This window comes from Balaenoptera borealis, assembly GCF_965194805.1.
Source record: "Balaenoptera borealis genome assembly, chromosome: 1".
In the NCBI taxonomy this organism is placed as follows: domain Eukaryota; kingdom Metazoa; phylum Chordata; class Mammalia; order Artiodactyla; family Balaenopteridae; genus Balaenoptera; species Balaenoptera borealis.
In genome coordinates this window covers 86,316,354-86,335,567 of record NC_138860.1, presented here as the reverse complement: position 1 = coordinate 86,335,567, position 19,214 = coordinate 86,316,354, and the positions used below count along the sequence as shown (strand labels likewise).

Here is a 19,214-nt window from a genome sequence, read left to right as displayed (position 1 = left end):
ACCGCGTAGCTGAACTACAACTCCCAGGACCACAGCTGACCGGACTTCCGGAAGCCAAAGCCGGGCGGGGAGGAAGCTGTTGAGATCCGGCCAAGAGGCCGGGGGTTAATTTAGCAAGAAAAACGGGGGGCGGGAAGAGCTATAGGGCTAACCTGTCAATTCGCCACCATGAACGTGGTTTTTGCTGTGAAGCAGTACATTTCCAAAATGATAGAGGACAGCGGACCGGGCATGAAAGTACTTCTCATGGATAAAGAGACGGTGAGTTTGCTTTTGCTCGGTGTTTGTGAGGGAACCCTCCTCCCTTGGAATAGCTGGTCCCATTCCACTGTAGGATTTAGTATTTAATTAAAGATTTATAAGTGAGGGTCAGTTCAGTGTGGAACTGAAAGGTTGTATAAAGCTTGCCTAGAAGGATTTCAGTCTGAATGGCTCTAACCACTGCCAGAGGTTCTTGTACCCAGAACAATTTATTGAAATCAGAAATCGTTTTCTAAATGCCTCTGCCAAGAAATAATATATAAGACAGCGCACTTGGAGGACTTTGGGATGGTCCTGTTATTTCCACTCAGCATTATGTTTTTAAAGGAAAGCTGTTAGGGCTCAAACTGAGGTGACAGGTTATTATTTATTGGTTACAAAATTTAAAAAAAGAACTCTTTAAAGTGATGGGAAATTTTTTATTTGCAAATTTATGGGTTGTCCGTGTTCAGAGAGAGCGTTTCCTTGTGGTACATTACTTATTATTTTAGATGCTCAGTAAATGTTATTACATATGTTAGTATTGAAGTTATCCAACTAAGTAGTATTAATGAAAAAAAAATTTTAAGGCTTAGGTATGGCTGCTTGTTCTTATTATTCTGGACTAGCATAATATTAGTTAATTCTTTTTCTTTACAGACCGGCATAGTGAGTATGGTATACACACAATCGGAAATTCTCCAGAAGGAAGTGTACCTTTTTGAACGCATTGATTCTCAAAATCGAGAGATCATGAAACACCTGAAAGCAATTTGTTTTCTTCGACCTACAAAGGTACTACATAAACAGCTGCCGTCTGCCTAGGCAAATACAGCACACTATGATCTGGAAGTATTATTAAGGCAAAATAAATTTATATTATCATCATCTGTGGCATCATAATTATCCTGGTTTATCAGAGTTATAACCATGATTCTCCTCCTTTCCACATCTCAGTCACTGCTTACAGCCAGTTTTTCCTTCAAGATGTCTTTAAGGTTCTCAGCTACTTCCAAAGCCACTAACTATACTAACAGAGACCCACGTCACTTTATTCCTGGATTAACCTCCATACCTATCACACTGAACACCATTGCCATTTATTTATTTATTTATTTTTAATTTTTGAATTTTATTTTAATTATTTTTTTATACAGCAGGTTCTTATTAGTCATCAATTTTATACACATCAGTGTATACATGTCAATCCCAATCGCCCAATTCATCACACCACCACCACCACCCCCTACGGCTTTCCCCCCTTGGTGTCCATACGTTTGTTCTCTACATCTGTGTCTCCATTTCTGCCCTGCAAACCGGTTCATCTGTACCATTTTTCTAGCTTCCACATATATGCATTAATATATGATATTTGTTTTTCTCTTTCTGACTTACTTCACTCTGTATGACAGTCTCTAGATCCATCCACGTCTCAACAAATGACCCAATTTTGTTACTTTGCATGGCTGAGTAATATGCCATTGTATATATGTACCACATCTTCTTTATCCATTCATCTGTCGATGGGCATTTAGGTTGCTTCCATGACCTGGCTATTGTAAATAGTGCTGCAATGAACATTCGGGTGCATGTGTCTTTTTGAATTATGGTTTTCTCTGGGTATATGCCCAGTAGTGGGATTGCTGGGTCATATGGTAATTCTATTTTTAGTTTTTTAAGGAACCTCCATATTGTTCTCCATAGTGGCTGTATCAATTTACATTCCCACCAACAGTGCAAGAGGGTTCCCTTTTCTCCACACCCTCTCCAGCATTTGTTGTTTGTAGATTTTCTGATGATGCCCATTCTAACTGGTGTGAGGTGATACCTCATTGTAGTTTTGATTTGCATTTCTCTAATAATTAGTGATGTTGAGCAGCTTTTCATGTGCTTCTTGGCCACCTGTATGTCTTCTTTGGAGAAATGTCTATTTAGGTCTTCTGCCCATTTTTGGATTGGGGTGTTTGTTTCTTTAATATTGAGCTGAATGAGCTGTTTATATATTTTGGAGATTAATCCTTTGTCCGTTGATTTCGTTTACAGATATTTTCTCCCATTCTGAGGGTTGTCTTTTCGTCTTGTTTACGGTTTCCTTTGCTGTGCAAAAGCTTTGAAGTTTCATTAGGTCCCATTTGTTTATTTTTGTTTTTATTTCCATTACTCTAGGAGGTGGATCAAAAAAGATCTTGCTGTGATTTATGTCAAAGAGTGTTCTTCCTATGTTTTCCTCTAAGAGTTTTATAGTGTCCAGTCTTACATTTAGGTCTCTAATCCATTTTGAGTTTATTTTTGTGTATGGTGTTAGGGAATATTCTAATTTCATTCTTTTACATGTAGCTGTCTAGTTTTCCCAGCACCACTTATTGAAGAGACTGTCTTTTCTGCATTGTATATCTTTGCCTCCTTTGTCATAGATTAGTTGACCATAGGTACGTGGGTTTATCTCTGGGCTTTCTATCTTGTTCCATTGATCTATGTTTCTGTTTTTGTGCCAGTACCATATTGTCTTGATAACTGTAGCTTTGTAGTATAGTCTGAAGTCAGGGAGTCTGATTCCTCCACCTCCGTTTTTTTCCCTCAAGACTGCTTTGGCTATTCGGGGTCTTTTGTGTCTCCATACAAATTTTAAGATGATTTGTTCTAGCTCCGTAAAAAATGCCATTGGTAATTTGATAGGGATTGCATTGAATCTGTAGATTGCTTTGGGTAGTATAGTCATTTTCACAATGTTGATTCTTCCAATCCAAGAACATGGTATATCTCTCCATCTGCTGGTATCATCTTTAATTTCTTTCATCAGTGTCTTATAGTTTTCTGCGTACAGGTCTTTTGTCTCCCTAGGCAGGTTTATTCCTAGGTATTTTATTCGTTTTGTTGCAATGGTAAATGGGAGTGTTTCCATAATTTCTCTTTCAGATTTTTCATCATTAATGTATAGGAATGCAAGAGATTTCTGTGCATTAATTTTGTATCCTGCAACTTTACCATATTCATTAATTAGCTCTAGCAGTTTTCTGGTGGCAGTTTTAGGATTCTCTATGTATAGTATCGTGTCATCTGCAAACAGTGACAGTTTTACTTCTTCTTTTCCAATTTGTATTCCTTTTATTTCTTTTTCTTCTCTGATTGCCGTGGCTAGGACTTCCAGAACTATGTTGAATAATAGTGGTGAGAGTGGACATCCTTGTCTCGTTCCTGATCTTCGAGGAAATGCTTTCAGTTTTTCACCATTGAGAATGATGTTTGCTGTGGGTTTGTCATATATGGCCTTTATTATGTTGAGGTAGGTTCCCTCTATGCCCACTTTCTGGAGAGTTTTTATCATAAATGGGTGTTGAATTTTGTCAAAAGCTTTTTCTGCATCTATTGAGATGATCATATGGTTTTTCTTCTTCAATTTGTTAATATGGTGTATCACATTGATTGATTTGCATATATTGAAGAATCCTTGCATCCCTGGGATAAATCCCACTTGATCGTGGTGTATGATCCTTTTAATGTGTTGTTGGATTCTGTTTGCTAGTATTTTGTTGAGGATTTTTACAACTATATTCATCAGTGATATTGGTCTGTAATTTTCTTTTTTTGTAGTATCTTTCTCTGGTTTTGGTATCAGGGTGATGGTGGCCTCATAGAATGAGTTTGGGAGTGTTCCTTCCTCTGCAATTTTATGGAAGAGTTTGAGAAGGATAGGTGTTAGCTCTTCTCTAAATGTTTGATAGAATTCACCTGTGAAGCCATCTGGTCCTGGACTTTTGTTTGTTGGAAGATTTTTAATCACAGTTTCAATTTCATTACTTGTGATTGGTCTGTTCATATTTTCTGTTTCTTCCTGGTTCAGTCTTGGAAGGTTATACCTTTCTAAGAATTTGTCCATTTCTTCCAGGTTGTCCATTTTATTGGCAAAAAGTTGCTTGTAGTAGTCTCTTAGGATGCTTTGTATTTCTGTGGTGTCTGTTGTAACTTCTCCTTTTTCATTTCTGATTTTATTTTATTTATTTATTTTTTTTTTTAATTTTATTTATTTTATTATTTATTTATTTATGGCAGTGTTGGGTTTTCGTTGCTGCGTTTGGGCTTTCTCTAGTTGCTGTGAGCGGGGGCTACTCCTCGTTGTGATGCGCAGGCCTCTCATTGCGGTGGCCTCTCTCATTGCGGAGCACGGGCTCCAGGTGCGCAGGCTTCAGTAGTTGTAGCACATGGGCTCAGTAGTTGTGGCGCACGGGCCCAGCTGCTCCGCGGCATGTGGGATCTTCCCGGACCAGGGCCCGAACCTGTGTCCGCTGCATTGGCAGGCGGATTCTTAACCACTGCGCCACCAGGGAAGTCCCTGCTCTGTGGTTTTTAAACCAAATCTGAATTTTAGATTCTGGAATGCCAATTTCCTTGGCCAGTTGTTTCCTGCTTGCTTTTTCAGGGTAAGGGTCATGTTCAAACCATGCTTGGAGGATATTCTTTTGACTCTGGTTGTACATAATCTTGCCTTGCCAGGTTTCTTTTTGTAATAGTATGTCACTTGCAGTGCTGTTCAAATCCATCTTGGGAAGAGTTATCCAGATTCTGCAGAGATGAGTCCATTTCTGATTTTATTGATTTGAGTCCTCTCCCTCTTTTTCTTGATGAGTCTGGCTAATGGCTTATCAATTTTGTTTATCTTCTCAAAGAACCACCTTTTAGTTTTATTGATCTTTGCTATTGTTTTCTTTGTTTCTATTTCATTTATTTCCACTCTGATCTTTATGATTTCTTTCCTTCTGCTAACTTTGGGTTTTGTTTGTTCTTCTTTCTCTAGTTGCTTTAGGTGTAAGGTTAGGTTGCTTACTTCAGATTTTTCTTGTTTCTTTAGGTAGGCTTGTATAGCTATAAACTTCCCTCTTAGAACTGCTTTTGCTGCATTCCATAAGTCTTGGGTCGTCGTGTTTTCATTGTCATTTGTCTCTAGGTATTTTTTGATTTCCTCTTTGATTTCTTCAGTGATCTCTTGGTTATTTAGTAACGTATTGTTTAGCCTCCATGTGTTTGTGTTTTTTACGTTTTTTTCCCTGTAATTCATTTCTAATCTCATAGCGTTGTGGTCAGAAAATATGCTTGATATGATTTCAATTTTCTTAAATTTACTGAGGCTTGATTTGTGACCCAAGATGTGATCTATCCTGGAGAATGTTCCATGCACACTTGAGAAGAACGTGTAATCTGCTGTTTTTGGATGGAATGTCCTATAAATATCAATTAAATCTATCTGGTCTATTGTGTCATTTAAAGCTTGTGTTTCCTTATTTATTTTCATTTTCGATGATCTGTCCATTGGTGTAAGTGAGGTGTTAAAGTCCCCCACTATGATTGTGTTACTGTCAATTTCCTCTTTTATAGCTGTTAGCAGTTGCCTTATGTATTGAGGTGCTCCTATGTTGGGTGCATATATATTTATAATTGTTATATCTTCTTCTTGGATTGATCCCTTGATCATTATGTAGTGTCCTTCCTTGTCTCTTGTAACATTCTTTATTTTAAAGTCTATTTTATCTGATATGAGTATTGCTACTCGAGCTTTCTTTTGGTTTCCATTTGCATGGAATATCTTTTTCCATCCCCTCACTTTCAATCTGTATGTGTCCCTAGGTCTGAAGTGGGTCTATTATAGACAGCATATATATGAGTCTTGTTTTTGTATCCATTCAGCAAGCCTGTGTCTTTTGGTTGGAGCGTTTAATCCATTCACGTTTAAGGTAATTATCGATATGTATGTTCCTATGACCATCTTCTTAATTGTTTTGGGTTTGTTTTTGTAGGTCCTTTTCTTCTCTTGTATTTCCTGCTGAGAGAAGTTCCTTTAGCATTTGTTGTAGAGCTGGTTTGGTGGTGCTGAATTCTCTTAGCTTTTGCTTGTCTGTAAAGCTTTTGATTTCTCCATCGAATCTGAATGAGATCCTTGCTGGGTAGAGTAATCTTGGTTGTAGGTTCTTCCTTTTCATCACTTTAAGTATATCATGCCACTTGCTTCTGGCTTGTAGTGTTTCTGCTGAGAAATCAGCTGTTAACCTTATGGGAGTTCCCTTGTATGTTATTTGTTGTTTTTCCCTTGCTGCTTTCAATAATTTTTTTTTGTCTTTAATTTTTGCCAATTTGATTACTGTGTGTCTCAGCGTGTTTCTCCTTGGGTTTATCCTGTATGGGACTCTCTGTGCTTCCTGGACTTGGGTGGCTATTTCCTTTCCCATGTTAGGGAAGTTTTCGACTATAATCTCTTCAAATATTTTCTTGGGTCCTTTCTCTCTCTCTTCTCCTTCTGGGACACCTGTAATGCAAATGTTGTTGCGTTTAATGTTGTCCCAGAGGTCTCTTAGGCTGTCTTCATTTCTTTTCATCCTTTTTTCTTTAGTCTGTTCTGCAGCAGTGAATTCCACCATTCTGTCTTCCAGGTCACTTATCCGTTCTTCTGCCTCAATTATTCTGCTATTGATTCCTTCTAGTATAGTTTTCATTTCAGTTATTGTATTGTTCATCTCTGTTTGTTTGTTCTTTAATCTTGTAGGTCTTTGTTAAACATTTCTTGCATCTTCTCGATCTTTGCCTCCATTCTTTTCTGAGGTCCTTGATCATCTTCACTATCATTATTCTGAATTCTTTTTCTGGAAGGTTGCCTATGTCCACTTCATTTAGTTGTTTTTCTGGGGTTTTATCTTGTTCCTTCATCTGGTACGTAGCCCTCTACCTTTGCATTTTGTCTATCTTTCTGTGAATGTGGTTTTTGTTCCACAGGCTGCAGGATTGTAGTTAGAAGAACTTCTGCTTCTGCTGTCTGCCCTCTGGTGGATGAGGCTATCTAAGAGGCTTGTGCAAGTTTCCTGATGGGAGGGACTGGTGGTGGGTAGAGCTGACTGTTGCTCTGGTGAGCAGAGCTCAGTAAAACTTTAATCTGCTTGACTGCTGATGGGTGGGGCTGGGTTCCCTCCCTGTTGGTTGTTTGGCCTGAGGCAACCCAACACTGGAGCCTACCTGGGCTCTTTGGTGGGGCTAATGACAGGCTCTGGGAGGGCTCACGCTAAGGAGTACTTCCCAGAACTTCTGCTGCCAGTGTCCTTGCCCCCATGGTGAGCCACAGCCACCCTCTGCCTCTGCAGGAGACCCTCCCACACTAGCAGGTAGGTCTGGTTCAGTCTCCCCTGGGGTCACTGCTCCTTCCCCTGGGTCCTGATATGCACACTACTTTGTGTGTGCCCTCCAAGAGTGGAGTCTCTGTTTCCCCCAGTCCTGTCGAAGTCCTGCAATCAAATCCCACTAGCCTTCAAAGTCTGATTCTCTAGGAATTCCTCCTCCTATTGCTGGACCCCCAGGTTGGGAAGCCTGACGTGGAGCTCAGAACCTTCACTCCAGTGGGTGGACTTCTGTGGTCTAAGTGTTCTCCAGTCTGTGAGTCACCCACCCAGCAGTTATGGGATTTGATTTTACTGTGATTGCGCCCCTCCTACCATCTCATTGTGGCTTCTCCTTTGTCTTTGGATGTGGGGTATCTTTTTTGGTGAGTTCCAGTGTCTTCCTGTTGATGATTGTCCAGCAGCTAGTTGTGATTTTGGTGTTCTCACAAGAGGGAGTGAGAGCATGTCCTTCTACTCCGCCATCTTGGTTCAGGGCCACCATTGCCATTTAATCTTACATACTTATATCAGTGTTTTGAGTCTTTATCATTTTATTCACATCTATGCTCAGGAACCTTTAATGGCTCAATTTTACTTCCATGATTAAATTTATATTTAGTAGCCCTCAGAGCCCTCCATTAGCTGGTCTGGTCTGCCCTTATGTATTCAACCTCCTATGTCCTACCTCTGCTCCTCCACTGCGGCCAGATAGGCCTTTTTATGATCCCTCTACATGCTCATTCCTGTCCTCTGTTTGTTCTCTTCCCCTGATTAAAGATTCTTTAGCCTTCTGTCAGTTTTCATCCATCATCTTCTAAATCTAACTTGAGTCCTGCTTTAAAAATCCTTTACTATTTCAATCTTATTTTGTATATTCTCTTGTTTTATATTCATGTTCTTAACTCCAGTACTTGTACATTATCTACTTTCCAATATACAAATCTGACCATGTCACCACACTTGAAATCCTTGAATGATTTCTCATTGCTTTTATGATAAAGACAAAACTCCATTAAGTGTGGCCTGCAAGGCCCTGTATGGTCTAGCTCCTACTATTTCTATAGCCTCATTTCAAACCATTCCCCTTTTTGCTCTTAGCCACACTAATCTTTCAGTCCACTATATTCTGTCATGCTGCAGGACCTTTGCACAGGTTCTTCTCTTTGCCTGGAACATTTTCACTCCCTCAAGCAAATCTTTCCTGGCCTTGCTGACCAGGTCAAACCCCCCTCTCATAAACACTTATAGCACCATCTTCCTCTCCCTATTACTTGTTGTGGTTGAAGTCTCATATGGTTTGTGTGATTAATTAATATGTCTCGCCTACCAGCAGTAAGCTCCAGGAGAGCAGAGATGATGTCCGTATTTTCACACTGTTATGTCCCCAATGCCTGCCACATAATGGATACTCAATAAATAGTTCCTGAATTAATTAATACATCAATTAATTCTTTGATACAGTAGTTTCCAATTGCTTCATATTAGTCATGAAATTTTGGCTCTGGGAGGGATCTTAGAGATTATCAGTCCATCATTTCCTAACATTTTTTATTAGAGAAGCTCTTTCAGCGCCATACGTATGTTCTCTCAAACTCAAATGTGTTGTTAAAAACAATTTTTCCTTAAGATTACATTATAAAGTTAATTTTTAATGTGTTTTTTAAATTTAAATGACAGTTGTTAAAGTCTTTTTCCCATTTCACAAGCAATATGTATTGCTTACATTACTTTTAATTCTGTAAGGAAATGTATGTTTTTTTAACATTCAAAAATGATATTTTATATCATGTATAATTTGGGGATCAACTTTATACTGAAATTTAACCATATGTTATGGTATCAAAAGTAGATAAGACCTGCATTATGATCGTATGTAATTGGAATTATTATGTTTTGACCATTTGAAAATCAACTGTTTTTTAGTTCTAAATTTCATGTTTTATTTTTAAATAATGTAATTATACAAAAGGTCTTAGCCTACTGTTTGCAAATACTTCACAAATATTGAAGTTCTGCAGCCTCTGGTCCCAATTAGTTAAAAGCCCAAGTGAATATATTTAACTATATTTTCTCTTTTTTTTTTTTTTAATTTATTTTATTTATTTATTTATTTTTGGCTGTGTTGGGTCTTTGTTGCTGCGCGCGGGCTTTCTCTAGTTGAGGTGAGCGGGGGCTACTCTTCGTTGCAGTGCGCGGGCTTCTCATTGCAGTGGCTTCTCTCATTGTGGAGCACGGGCTCTAGGCGTGCGGGCTTCAGTAGTTGCGGCACGTGGGCTCAGTAGTTGTGGCTCACGAGCTCTAGAGCACAGGCTTAGTAGTTGTGACACACGAGCTTAGTTGCTCCGCGGCATGTGGAATCTTCCCGGACCAGGGATCGAACCCATGTCCCCTGCATTGGTAGGTGGATTCTCAACCACTGTGCCACTGGGGAAGCCCCTATATTTTCTCTTGAATGTTGGTTTTTAAAGGACTAGACACATTTTGATGTTCCACATAAGAATTTTGATCAGATGAATAAAATTTATAAGCAAACAGCTTGAGGCAAATTTGCAGAATTATTATCTATCTTATGTTATATTTCAACATCTATGTCCTTTATGTTTTTTAATCTTAATTTGGCCAAGGCAGTGCAGCTAGTTAATGTTATATATGATTCCTGATCATTATATTTAATGTGTCTCTTTTTTATCCTCAGCCCTCACCCCTCCCAACATACACACACTTAATCTAGACCTCAGCACACAGTAGGCACTCAGTAAATACTTAAATAAATCAGTGGATGATACGTATTTATTACTTTTTCACTTAAGCAGTTCTCATATTTTGTTTGCTTGTTCTTTTCTAGGAGAATGTGGATTATCTGATTCAGGAGCTCCGAAGACCCAAATACAGTATATATTTTATTTGTAAGTATGTTATTTCACCTGTTCAATCATGTAACTAAATCCTAGCTAATATGTTCTATTGGGTACTTCATATCATCGGTAAGTTAATTGAATCCATCACTGTAAGAGTCTGGTAAGTTTTTTTGTCCTTTCCAAGTATTAAAAGTGTTGGACCAACATTCTGTTTCTGAGAGCTAAATGTGATTTCCACTCATCATAGACTGCTTAGGTTAAAAACAAATTTTTTTTTAAGTTTTACTTTGCCCTTCAAGTTTCTTTATAAGTCAAAAGTTATAAGTAGTCAACTTTCACATTCCACCTTTGCCAAAAAAGTATGTATACTTATTTCTATTTTACACTCTTATGAACTGAGGCATAGAAGCTGATTTATTTATTTGGAGGGAGGATATACTTGAGTTTGTTGGAAAAGCAGAGATTTACTTTACATACCAGATGAAAACAGTCTACTTCTCTTTGCAACTTTATGTAATACTTGAAAGTACAAGTCATCAGGTAGATATCTCCTATTTGCATAACTTTTGGGGAGAGGAAAGGGGGTGGAGGCCTGGAAATAAACTGGGTTTGTGGTTACTATACAATTTATATGGATTTTTTTAATGTAATACATTCTGCTTTGGAAGTTACATCTTTTCTCCTCTAGATGTCATTATTGATCTTCATAGCATTTGTATTGTTTACTTGAAGGCTTTGGAGTTTTAGGGCTTAAACTATGGTCTAAGATATATACTTTCTTCCGCATATACTACAATTTAATAATGGTACAAAAAATTAACATTTGTGATAAGACACTGTAGTTTATAAGAACTCTCTCATATTTTATTCAGCCCTTAAAACAACCCCAGGAGGTAAAAACAGGCAATTGTATTCTTTTCTGTCATCCTACTTTTGTTTTTGTAATTGTTTTATTTTTGGCTAATAATCATGGGTTTTCTTTTTCAATTAAGGTTTTTTTTTTCTTTTTTTATTTTCTTTTATTTTTTTAAATTTGTTTGATTTTATCTTTGGCTGCATTGGGTCTTTGTTGCTGTGCACGGGCTTCCTCTAGTTGCTGCAAGCGGGGGCTACTCTTCATTGCGGTGTGCAGGCTTCTCATTGCGGTGGCTTCTCTTGTTGCAGAGCATGGGCTCTAGGTGCATGGGCTTAAGTAGTTGTGGCACGCAGGCTCAGTAGTTGTGGCTCACGGGCTCTAGAGCACAGGCTCATTAGTTGTGGTGCACAGGCTTAATTGCTCCGCGGCATGTGGGATCTTCCCGGCCCAGGGCTCAAACCTGTGTCCCCTGCATTGGCAGGCAGATTCTTAACCACTGCGCCACCAGGGAAGTCCTTTTTTTTTTTTTTTTTAATTACTGAGTAGTATTCCATGGTATGGATGTACCACAATTTGTTTAACTGTTCACCTGTTGAAGGACATCTGAGTTGTTTCTAGTTTGGGCTAATACAAATAAAGTTGTTATAAATATTTGTGTATAGGTTTTTGTGTGAACATAAGTCTTTATTTCTCTGTAATAAATAATACCCAGGGAGCAATTGCTGGGTCATATGGTAGTTGCATGTTTAGTGTTTTAAGAAACTGCTAAATGTTTTCTGGCATGACTATGCCATTTTACATTTCCATTAGCAGTGTACAGGTGATCTAATTTCTTTGTATCCTCACAAGCATTTAGTGTTGTCCCTGTTTTTCATTTTAGCCATCCTGCTAGGTGTGTAGTCATTCCAGTATTTTTTAAGTCTGATTACAAGCTAGGTACTGAGGATAGGAAAGTATAAAAACTTTTGTATTCAATGACACACATAGACACACATACACACACATATATTTATAGAGAGAGAGAGATTGATTCCCCATGCTGTCAAATTTATCTGGACATCTAACAAAATTACTGTTTTGCTGAGTCTCTTAGCTAAAAATTGAATAGATCATGAGATGAAAGACTCCCTTTTCCTCTGAAAAGAGTTATTTGATGCAGTGGTTGAGATTAATAACCAATAATAAGTCTAATATTTACTCTTCTGGTTGTACAGTTTGTTTGATTTGGGCTGTAAATCTATGAAGTCGAAAAAAATTATATATGTTAAAGTAGTTAGCACTAAAGCCTAGGAAAAATGGACTGTTGAAATGTCTTGGGTGGAGCAATCAATTTCACAGTTTTATTTGATTGAAATAAACTAAAATGAGTTTATATATGGTGATTTTATTCTTTACAGACTTTCAGCACAATTTATATTAATTAGCACAAAACTGGCCTTCTGCTCATGTCATTTTTTAATAATTCTATTTTTGTATACTCTTGTATAACAGGCTCCTCCCTTCCTTTATTTAAAAAAAAACTTCTTTATTATGGAAGTTTTCAAATATGTAAAAATAGAATAGTCTAATAAATCCCAATGTACCCATCACCCAGTTTCTACAATTATCGTACCATAGCCAATCTTGTTTTAGCTATACTGCTATCTACTCCCCCATCAATATTATATTGAAGATAATCTAAGACATCACATGATTTCATCCATAAATATTTCCATGTGCATCTCTAAATGATAAGGACTTGTTTTAAAAAGTACCATTATTATATCCAAATAATGAAAAAAATTCCTATTTATTCAAATATTCATTCAGTGTTCAAATTTCAGATTCTTTCATGCCTTTTTTTTTCACCACTGTTTGTTTGAATCAGGATCATAGTAAGGTCCACACATTGCTATTGGTTGATATGTTGTTTAAGTTTCTTTAATCTTCTATAAGTCCTCTCTCTACCCCAACCCCCATGCAGTCTATTTATTGAAGAAACTACATTGTTCTATTAAAGTTTCCCACAGCCTGGATCTTGCTGATTGCGTCTGCATGGGGTATTTTAACATGTTCTTTGCAATTTAAAATGTTCCCTCTGTCCTCTAGTTCTTGTAAATTGGTACTTGGATACAGAGGCTTAATTAGATTCAGATTTGATTTCTTTTTGACGAGAATATTTCATAGGTAGTGTTGTGTGCTTCCACTGATTGTCTCTTACTATGATACTAGCAGAGGTCAATGCCCAATGCCTAGTTCCATCCATTGATTCATTAGGGGTTGAAAAAAATGATGGTGTTTTGTTTTGCTTTTTTTTTTTATAAATTTATTTATTTAATTTATTTATTTTTGGCTGTGTTGGGTCTTCGTTGCTGTGCGTGGGTTTTCCCTAGTTGCGGCGAGCGGGGGCTTCTCTTCGTTGCGGTACGCGGGCTTCTCATTGCGGTGGCTTCTCTTGTTGCTGAGCACCGGCTCTAGGCACATGGGCTTCAGTAGTTGTGGCGCGTGGGCTTCAGTAGTTGTCACTCGCGGGCTCTAGAGTGCAGGCTCAGTAGTTTTGGCGCACGAGCTTAGTTGCTCCATGGCATGTGGGATCTTCCCAGACCAGGGCTCGAACCCGTGTCCCCTGCATTGGCAGGCGGATTCTTAACCACTGTGCCAACAGGGAAGTCCCAAAATGATGGTGTTTTAATTCTATCATTATCATTCCTTCTTTGCTTTTTAGCTGGAAAATTTCTTAAAAGAGGAGTTTCCCCTCATCTACCGTTTGGTTATCTGGTGGTACAGTTTGCATATAAAAGGATAAAAGCTTACTTCTTTCCCAGTATTTGCTATTTTCAATATAATGATTTGGTTCCCTAGCATCCTCCAATGCCTACAATGGTGGTTCCCTTTTTTTTTTTTTTTTTTTAAGTATTATGAATTTACAGATTTAAACGTATTTGTGCTGTTCATTCCAATGTGAAGGTGTTTGACATATACCACAATGTATACTAAATTTCACTTAGTCATTAGACTTTAACTGTCAGGCCCATTTATGTCTAATTGCAGCAGAGATGATCTCCTCTGAGTCAACCACAACTTATATGTCTGTTTCAGATTTCAGTAATGTGATCAGCAAGAGTGATGTGAAGTCATTAGCTGAAGCTGATGAACAGGAAGTTGTGGCTGAGGTTCAGGTAAAGGTATTGGTCCTCTAATACATATCTTATATTGGCCCTTTCTAAAGATTTGAGTCTAAAAATAAGGAAGGTGTTGTCTCATAAGAAAGGAAGCTATTGATCAGACACAACAAATGTGCATTGCACCAGACTATACTCATATTTAGAAAGTTTGGAAGAGGTATCAAATTGAGTGGGAATAGAATTAAAGGAGGCAGTGGGAATGAGGAGATTGGAAAGGTACTGGGTTGGTAGGGAGGGTTTCACAGGGTTGGGGACAGAGTCAGATATGTCTTATGCTAGTTTTATGAGCTATACTATAAGAATATTCATCTAAACAGTTATAGTTTATGTCTGATTGGGAGAGAATAGGAAGTAAAGGATGTGAATGAGGTTTCTTAAAGTTCTGTTTGTGATTATCTTGCTTTGGGAAGTAGTAAGCAGATTTGTCATTAGGTTAAAACTTGAAACTCCTAAATATTTATACTGCATGCTATGTAATACTTCACATTAGAACATTTCATGTTACCTTTTCCTTCTTAAACCCTTTAGTGTTCTTGAATACATTTATCATAGATGTTTGAATACATTTATCACCTAAGTGAAGAATATAGTCCTCAGGGAAGCAAATAAACAAGTTTTGGATTTTCAGGAGAATGTGCTAGGTGATAAATGAATGAAAAAAGAATGACCTATTTTAAATCATATTCTCCCTCATGAGAATACACTGGACAGCAAAGTTCTTATTCATCTAACTGAGTGTAACATTGTATATCTTCAGCAGTGTTTTATTTTTACTAATTGATAAATCTCCTTAAGTATGATATGTATATTTATACAACTTTGTTTTTTTGGTTTTTTTGTTAAAGATTTATTATTATTGCTACTATTTTATGATTATCTTATTAATTCGCTCACATTGACTATTGTTACTCAATTGTTAATTGATCAGTTTTTCTCTTTTATACCTGCATTTCCTCAAATTTGATTGTATCACATAGTATTATATCACATATGAAAAATATTATTGCATGATACAGTTAGGAGTTTATGGAATGACTGACTGATCCTGGTGCTTTGTTTGCAGGAATTTTATGGTGATTACATTGCTGTGAATCCACATTTGTTTTCCCTCAATATTCTGGGGTGCTGCCAGGTATGGAAAGAAAGGATTTTTTTTTTAAGTTTATTTATCAGGTAGGAGTTAATTCAGTAAGTAATTGGACTTGTAAGATAAAATTCAAATATTTTCTCTGAATATATGTTTTAACAAAAAGGGTCGAAATTGGGATCCAGTCCAACTATCCAGAGCAACTCAAGGACTGACAGCTCTCCTTTTATCTCTGAAGAAATGTCCCATGATTCGTTACCAGCTTTCATCAGAGACAGCAAAGAGACTTGCAGAATGCGTTAAGGTATGGCATTCTCTATCTCCAGTTCCAAAACATCAAGACCATTCATTTCTTTTTCATATTTCAGAAATTAAAGGAATGTTTTATCTAAAACTAAGGAGATGATGTGTTAGGTTTACTGGCAAAGAGGTAGGCATTTGTAATTCAAGACCAAAAGCAACAAATTAGAGCTAAGATTCTTAGGTTTAACCCAAGAAACATTTGCAAGCTACTTAACTTCTTTTGATCCTATTAAACCGCTTGTAAAATAGAGTTTCAAATCCTAACCCCTTAAACAGAATGCTACTAAACTTTGTCAAGCTTTTGAATCCTTTTATGGAAGGCCTATGAAAGTGCAAGAAACTATTGTTAAATGTGGTTTTTGTGTATTAATTTTCTATTTATATCGTCTCTATCTGCTACTAATTGGTTCACCAAACCGTCTTTCTCTCTTACCCACAGCAAGTGATAACTAAAGAATATGAACTGTTTGAATTCCGGCGGACTGAGGTTCCTCCATTGCTACTTATTTTAGATCGCTGCGATGATGCCATCACCCCATTGCTAAACCAGGTGCAGAGCCCTTTGTTAGCATAATGAAAGGATGATTTCAAGTGGTATTCATCAAAATGCAGATGTGGAAATGAACAACATGGTCCATTTATTTGCCTCCTTATTTTCAGCTATTCTTGTTTTTGCCTTGTGTTTCCTAGCATTCTGGTATCAGTGTTCTTCCAGCCACAGTCATCTTCAGCTCTTTCTTCTGCCTCATCCTTCCTGTCCCTTTCTGCCACCATCCCTAATTAAGGCAACTTCTGGGTTCTGTAGATTCTACTTTTCCAGTGTCTGTTCTTTTCCATTCATATTGCCATTATCTTGGTGTATCTAATCTCTTATAGGAATCCTCAAATAGTCATCTTCTTGATTCCCCACTTTTAATTTCTCTCCACTCTAACGTATCTCACGGACACAATGTTGTTAAATTACTTTTACTATAGCACAGTTCTGATCCTATTACTCCTGGCTTAAAAATCTTAATTGTTTCCCATTTGCCTACTGGATGAAATACAGACTCCTGAACTTGGCGTCCATGAGCCTTCACAATGTAGGCTCAACGTTATAGAAAACCTGCAGCTCACTACTGTGTAGCTATACCTCAGGATTTCCTGCCATCATTTTATTCATGTTGTGACCTCTCTTTGAACTCTGGCATGTTTGGAATACATTCTCTTCCCATCTTCACCTCTCAAAATTCTTATCCTTTAAAACCACTTGAAACATCTTTTAAGTGTTTTTGAAACATCTTATGTCTCATGCTGCACTTTCTATGTTGTACCTTTGATTGTTTTCACAGTCTCCTAGGTTATACATTCCTTCAAGGCAGACTGTGTCTTACTAATGTTTGTTCTTCTGTGAATACAAGCACAGTGCCTTACACTTTGTAGACACTTTATTAATAGTGACTTTAAATTTATAGGAAAAGGCACAGTCTATATTTCAGTTCCATCCCAGCTTATAATAATGTTAATGCTAGGGGAAATCTGTGCTGTGGAATGCAACTTCTCTATGATATGATAGATAGCCTTATATTCCTAAAATTCAAAGTAATATAACTTAATAATATTCTATATATTACATATTATATGTTACATATTTTATATACATTTTAATAATATAACTAAAGAAATTTTGACGATATAAAAAAGTAGAAAGAAAAATAATTGCTTATAATTTAGCTTCCCAAAGAAAAGCAATCATTCATTCAACAAATTTCACTGAGGACCTATTATGTGCCAGGTACTGTATTAAGTACTAGAGATAAAAGGTTAAAAGGTACAGTCTCTGCTTTCAAAGAGTTCATGATCCAATGAGGAGAAAGTAAACATCATTTTAATTATGAAGTATGTGCTAATGGCAAAAGCATGCAGAGGATGCTGTCTATGGAAGCATAAAACATTTTGTTGTACTTACTTTAAATGCTATAATGAAACTTGCTTTTTCAAGGACTCATTGGCAAATATTTTAGGAAATAAAGCACCTACTTTTATAACCTCTGAAGTTATTTTAACAAATCTAGTGTTTAGATTTAGAGGGTAATTTGCTGGAAAATACTTAGTTTTCTCTAATGGACCTGTGACTAAAAGTAACCTGTTCTCCATAAAAGGTGAGAAGGCAAATTTGGGGGTTTCTCCTTTCCAGTTTTACGAAATAAGTTCCCATTTTGTAAGACTGGAAACTGGTCCTTCTTCACAATGCATATTAAGTAAAGCTATAAAGTAAAATGGATTCAGAGGCAAGCTTCTGAATATGTGTGTTTTGATCAACTCACAAGGTTTTTTTCTGGTAATATTAGTGTTCCCAGGATAAATATAGCACCACTCAGATCTGCAAGAGCACACTTCTCATGCTGCAGAAAACCACAGAAGTGTACAGAAAATGGTACAGCTTGTAACTGCAGTACCAATATAGCCCTATCTATGAAGCCAAAAATATACTCTTAATTCACAGACAAAAGTTGGAGCTAATGATAGATCTAATTTGTTTTCTTTCTATCAGGAATATTAATCTGGCTGCCCTTCTTCCAAAAGTGTGAAATCTAAAAGTATTTTGACTTTCAGATGTTTAACCAATTAAAATGACAATCTTAATGCTTAGTATAGCTCAAAATATTAATAAAATTTGAGCTAAATAGAGAACCTCCATGTAAACAAGACTAGTTACTAAGAATGTTATCAGTTTTTATTTGTTTTCCTGAATGTTTACTATTTCCATGTTTTGTCAGTTACCAATTTCTTTTTTTGTCATAATTCTTTATTTAGTGGACATATCAGGCCATGGTCCATGAACTACTGGGCATAAACAACAATCGGATTGATCTTTCCAGAGTGCCAGGGATCAGTAAAGACTTGAGAGAGGTGGTCCTATCTGCTGAAAATGATGAATTCTACGCTAACGTAAGTGGTTTAAAATTCTTTTAAATTTTTTTAGTTGTTTTTATGTAAGAAGGTTAATATTGATTTGTTAGAATGAGAGCAGGTTTGGGATTTCATGTAGAAGGATGACAGAGGCATCCTGTAGATAAACTGCATCTCAAGGGAAGGCAGACTTTTTTCTGACCCTTTAACAGTATTTTTTCACAGTAATCACATACTTAGTTTTGTACTTTTAAAATTAGAACCCAATTTATTTACTTCCCTCCTGTCCTTAGCCCTTTGTGAAAATGGTAATGGTATTCATCACCAGTGTCCTGGCCAATATCCAGATTTGGTAATGATAATGAAATTTTCTTGCCCTTCAGTTCTAACTGTATTCAGTGTTCTTTTTCACTTCTTTTAAATTGTCTGAAAGTCAGACTTGTTGATAGAACTGTGTTTCCAACTTCCTTTTTCATAGAATATGTACCTGAACTTTGCTGAGATTGGTAGCAACATAAAGAATCTCATGGAAGACTTTCAGAAGAAGAAACCAAAAGAACAGCAAAAACTAGAATCAATAGCAGACATGAAGGTAAATTGAACATGTACATGGATGATTAACATGCAAGACTTTGGAACTATTCATGTAATCAGCATTTCTGTACTATTCTGGGTCTG

At 37.0% G+C, this 19,214-nt stretch overlaps 1 protein-coding gene across 6 annotated transcripts in view; it reads left to right on the top strand.

Moving 5' to 3' along the window:
• The first annotated feature begins 124 nt into the window (after window positions 1-124).
• VPS45 (vacuolar protein sorting 45 homolog) overlaps window positions 125-19,214 on the top strand; it is a 67,137-nt gene continuing 48,047 nt past the window's right edge. For 3 of the 6 annotated variants that reach the window (XM_082361749.1, XM_082361747.1, XM_082361745.1), the window contains exons 1-9: window positions 125-261; window positions 901-1,035; window positions 10,222-10,282; window positions 14,169-14,248; window positions 15,318-15,386; window positions 15,508-15,645; window positions 16,084-16,194; window positions 18,441-18,575; window positions 19,015-19,128. In XM_082361749.1, coding sequence (XP_082217875.1) covers window positions 169-261; window positions 901-1,035; window positions 10,222-10,282; window positions 14,169-14,248; window positions 15,318-15,386; window positions 15,508-15,645; window positions 16,084-16,194; window positions 18,441-18,575; window positions 19,015-19,128 — 936 coding nt within the window. In that variant the 5' untranslated portion in view covers window positions 125-168. Of the gene's footprint in view, window positions 262-900; window positions 1,036-10,221; window positions 10,283-14,168; window positions 14,255-15,317; window positions 15,387-15,507; window positions 15,646-16,083; window positions 16,195-18,440; window positions 18,576-19,014; window positions 19,129-19,214 lie in introns of all 6 variants that reach the window. The other 3 variants (XM_082361748.1, XM_082361746.1, XM_082361744.1) reach the window with 1 other exon arrangement.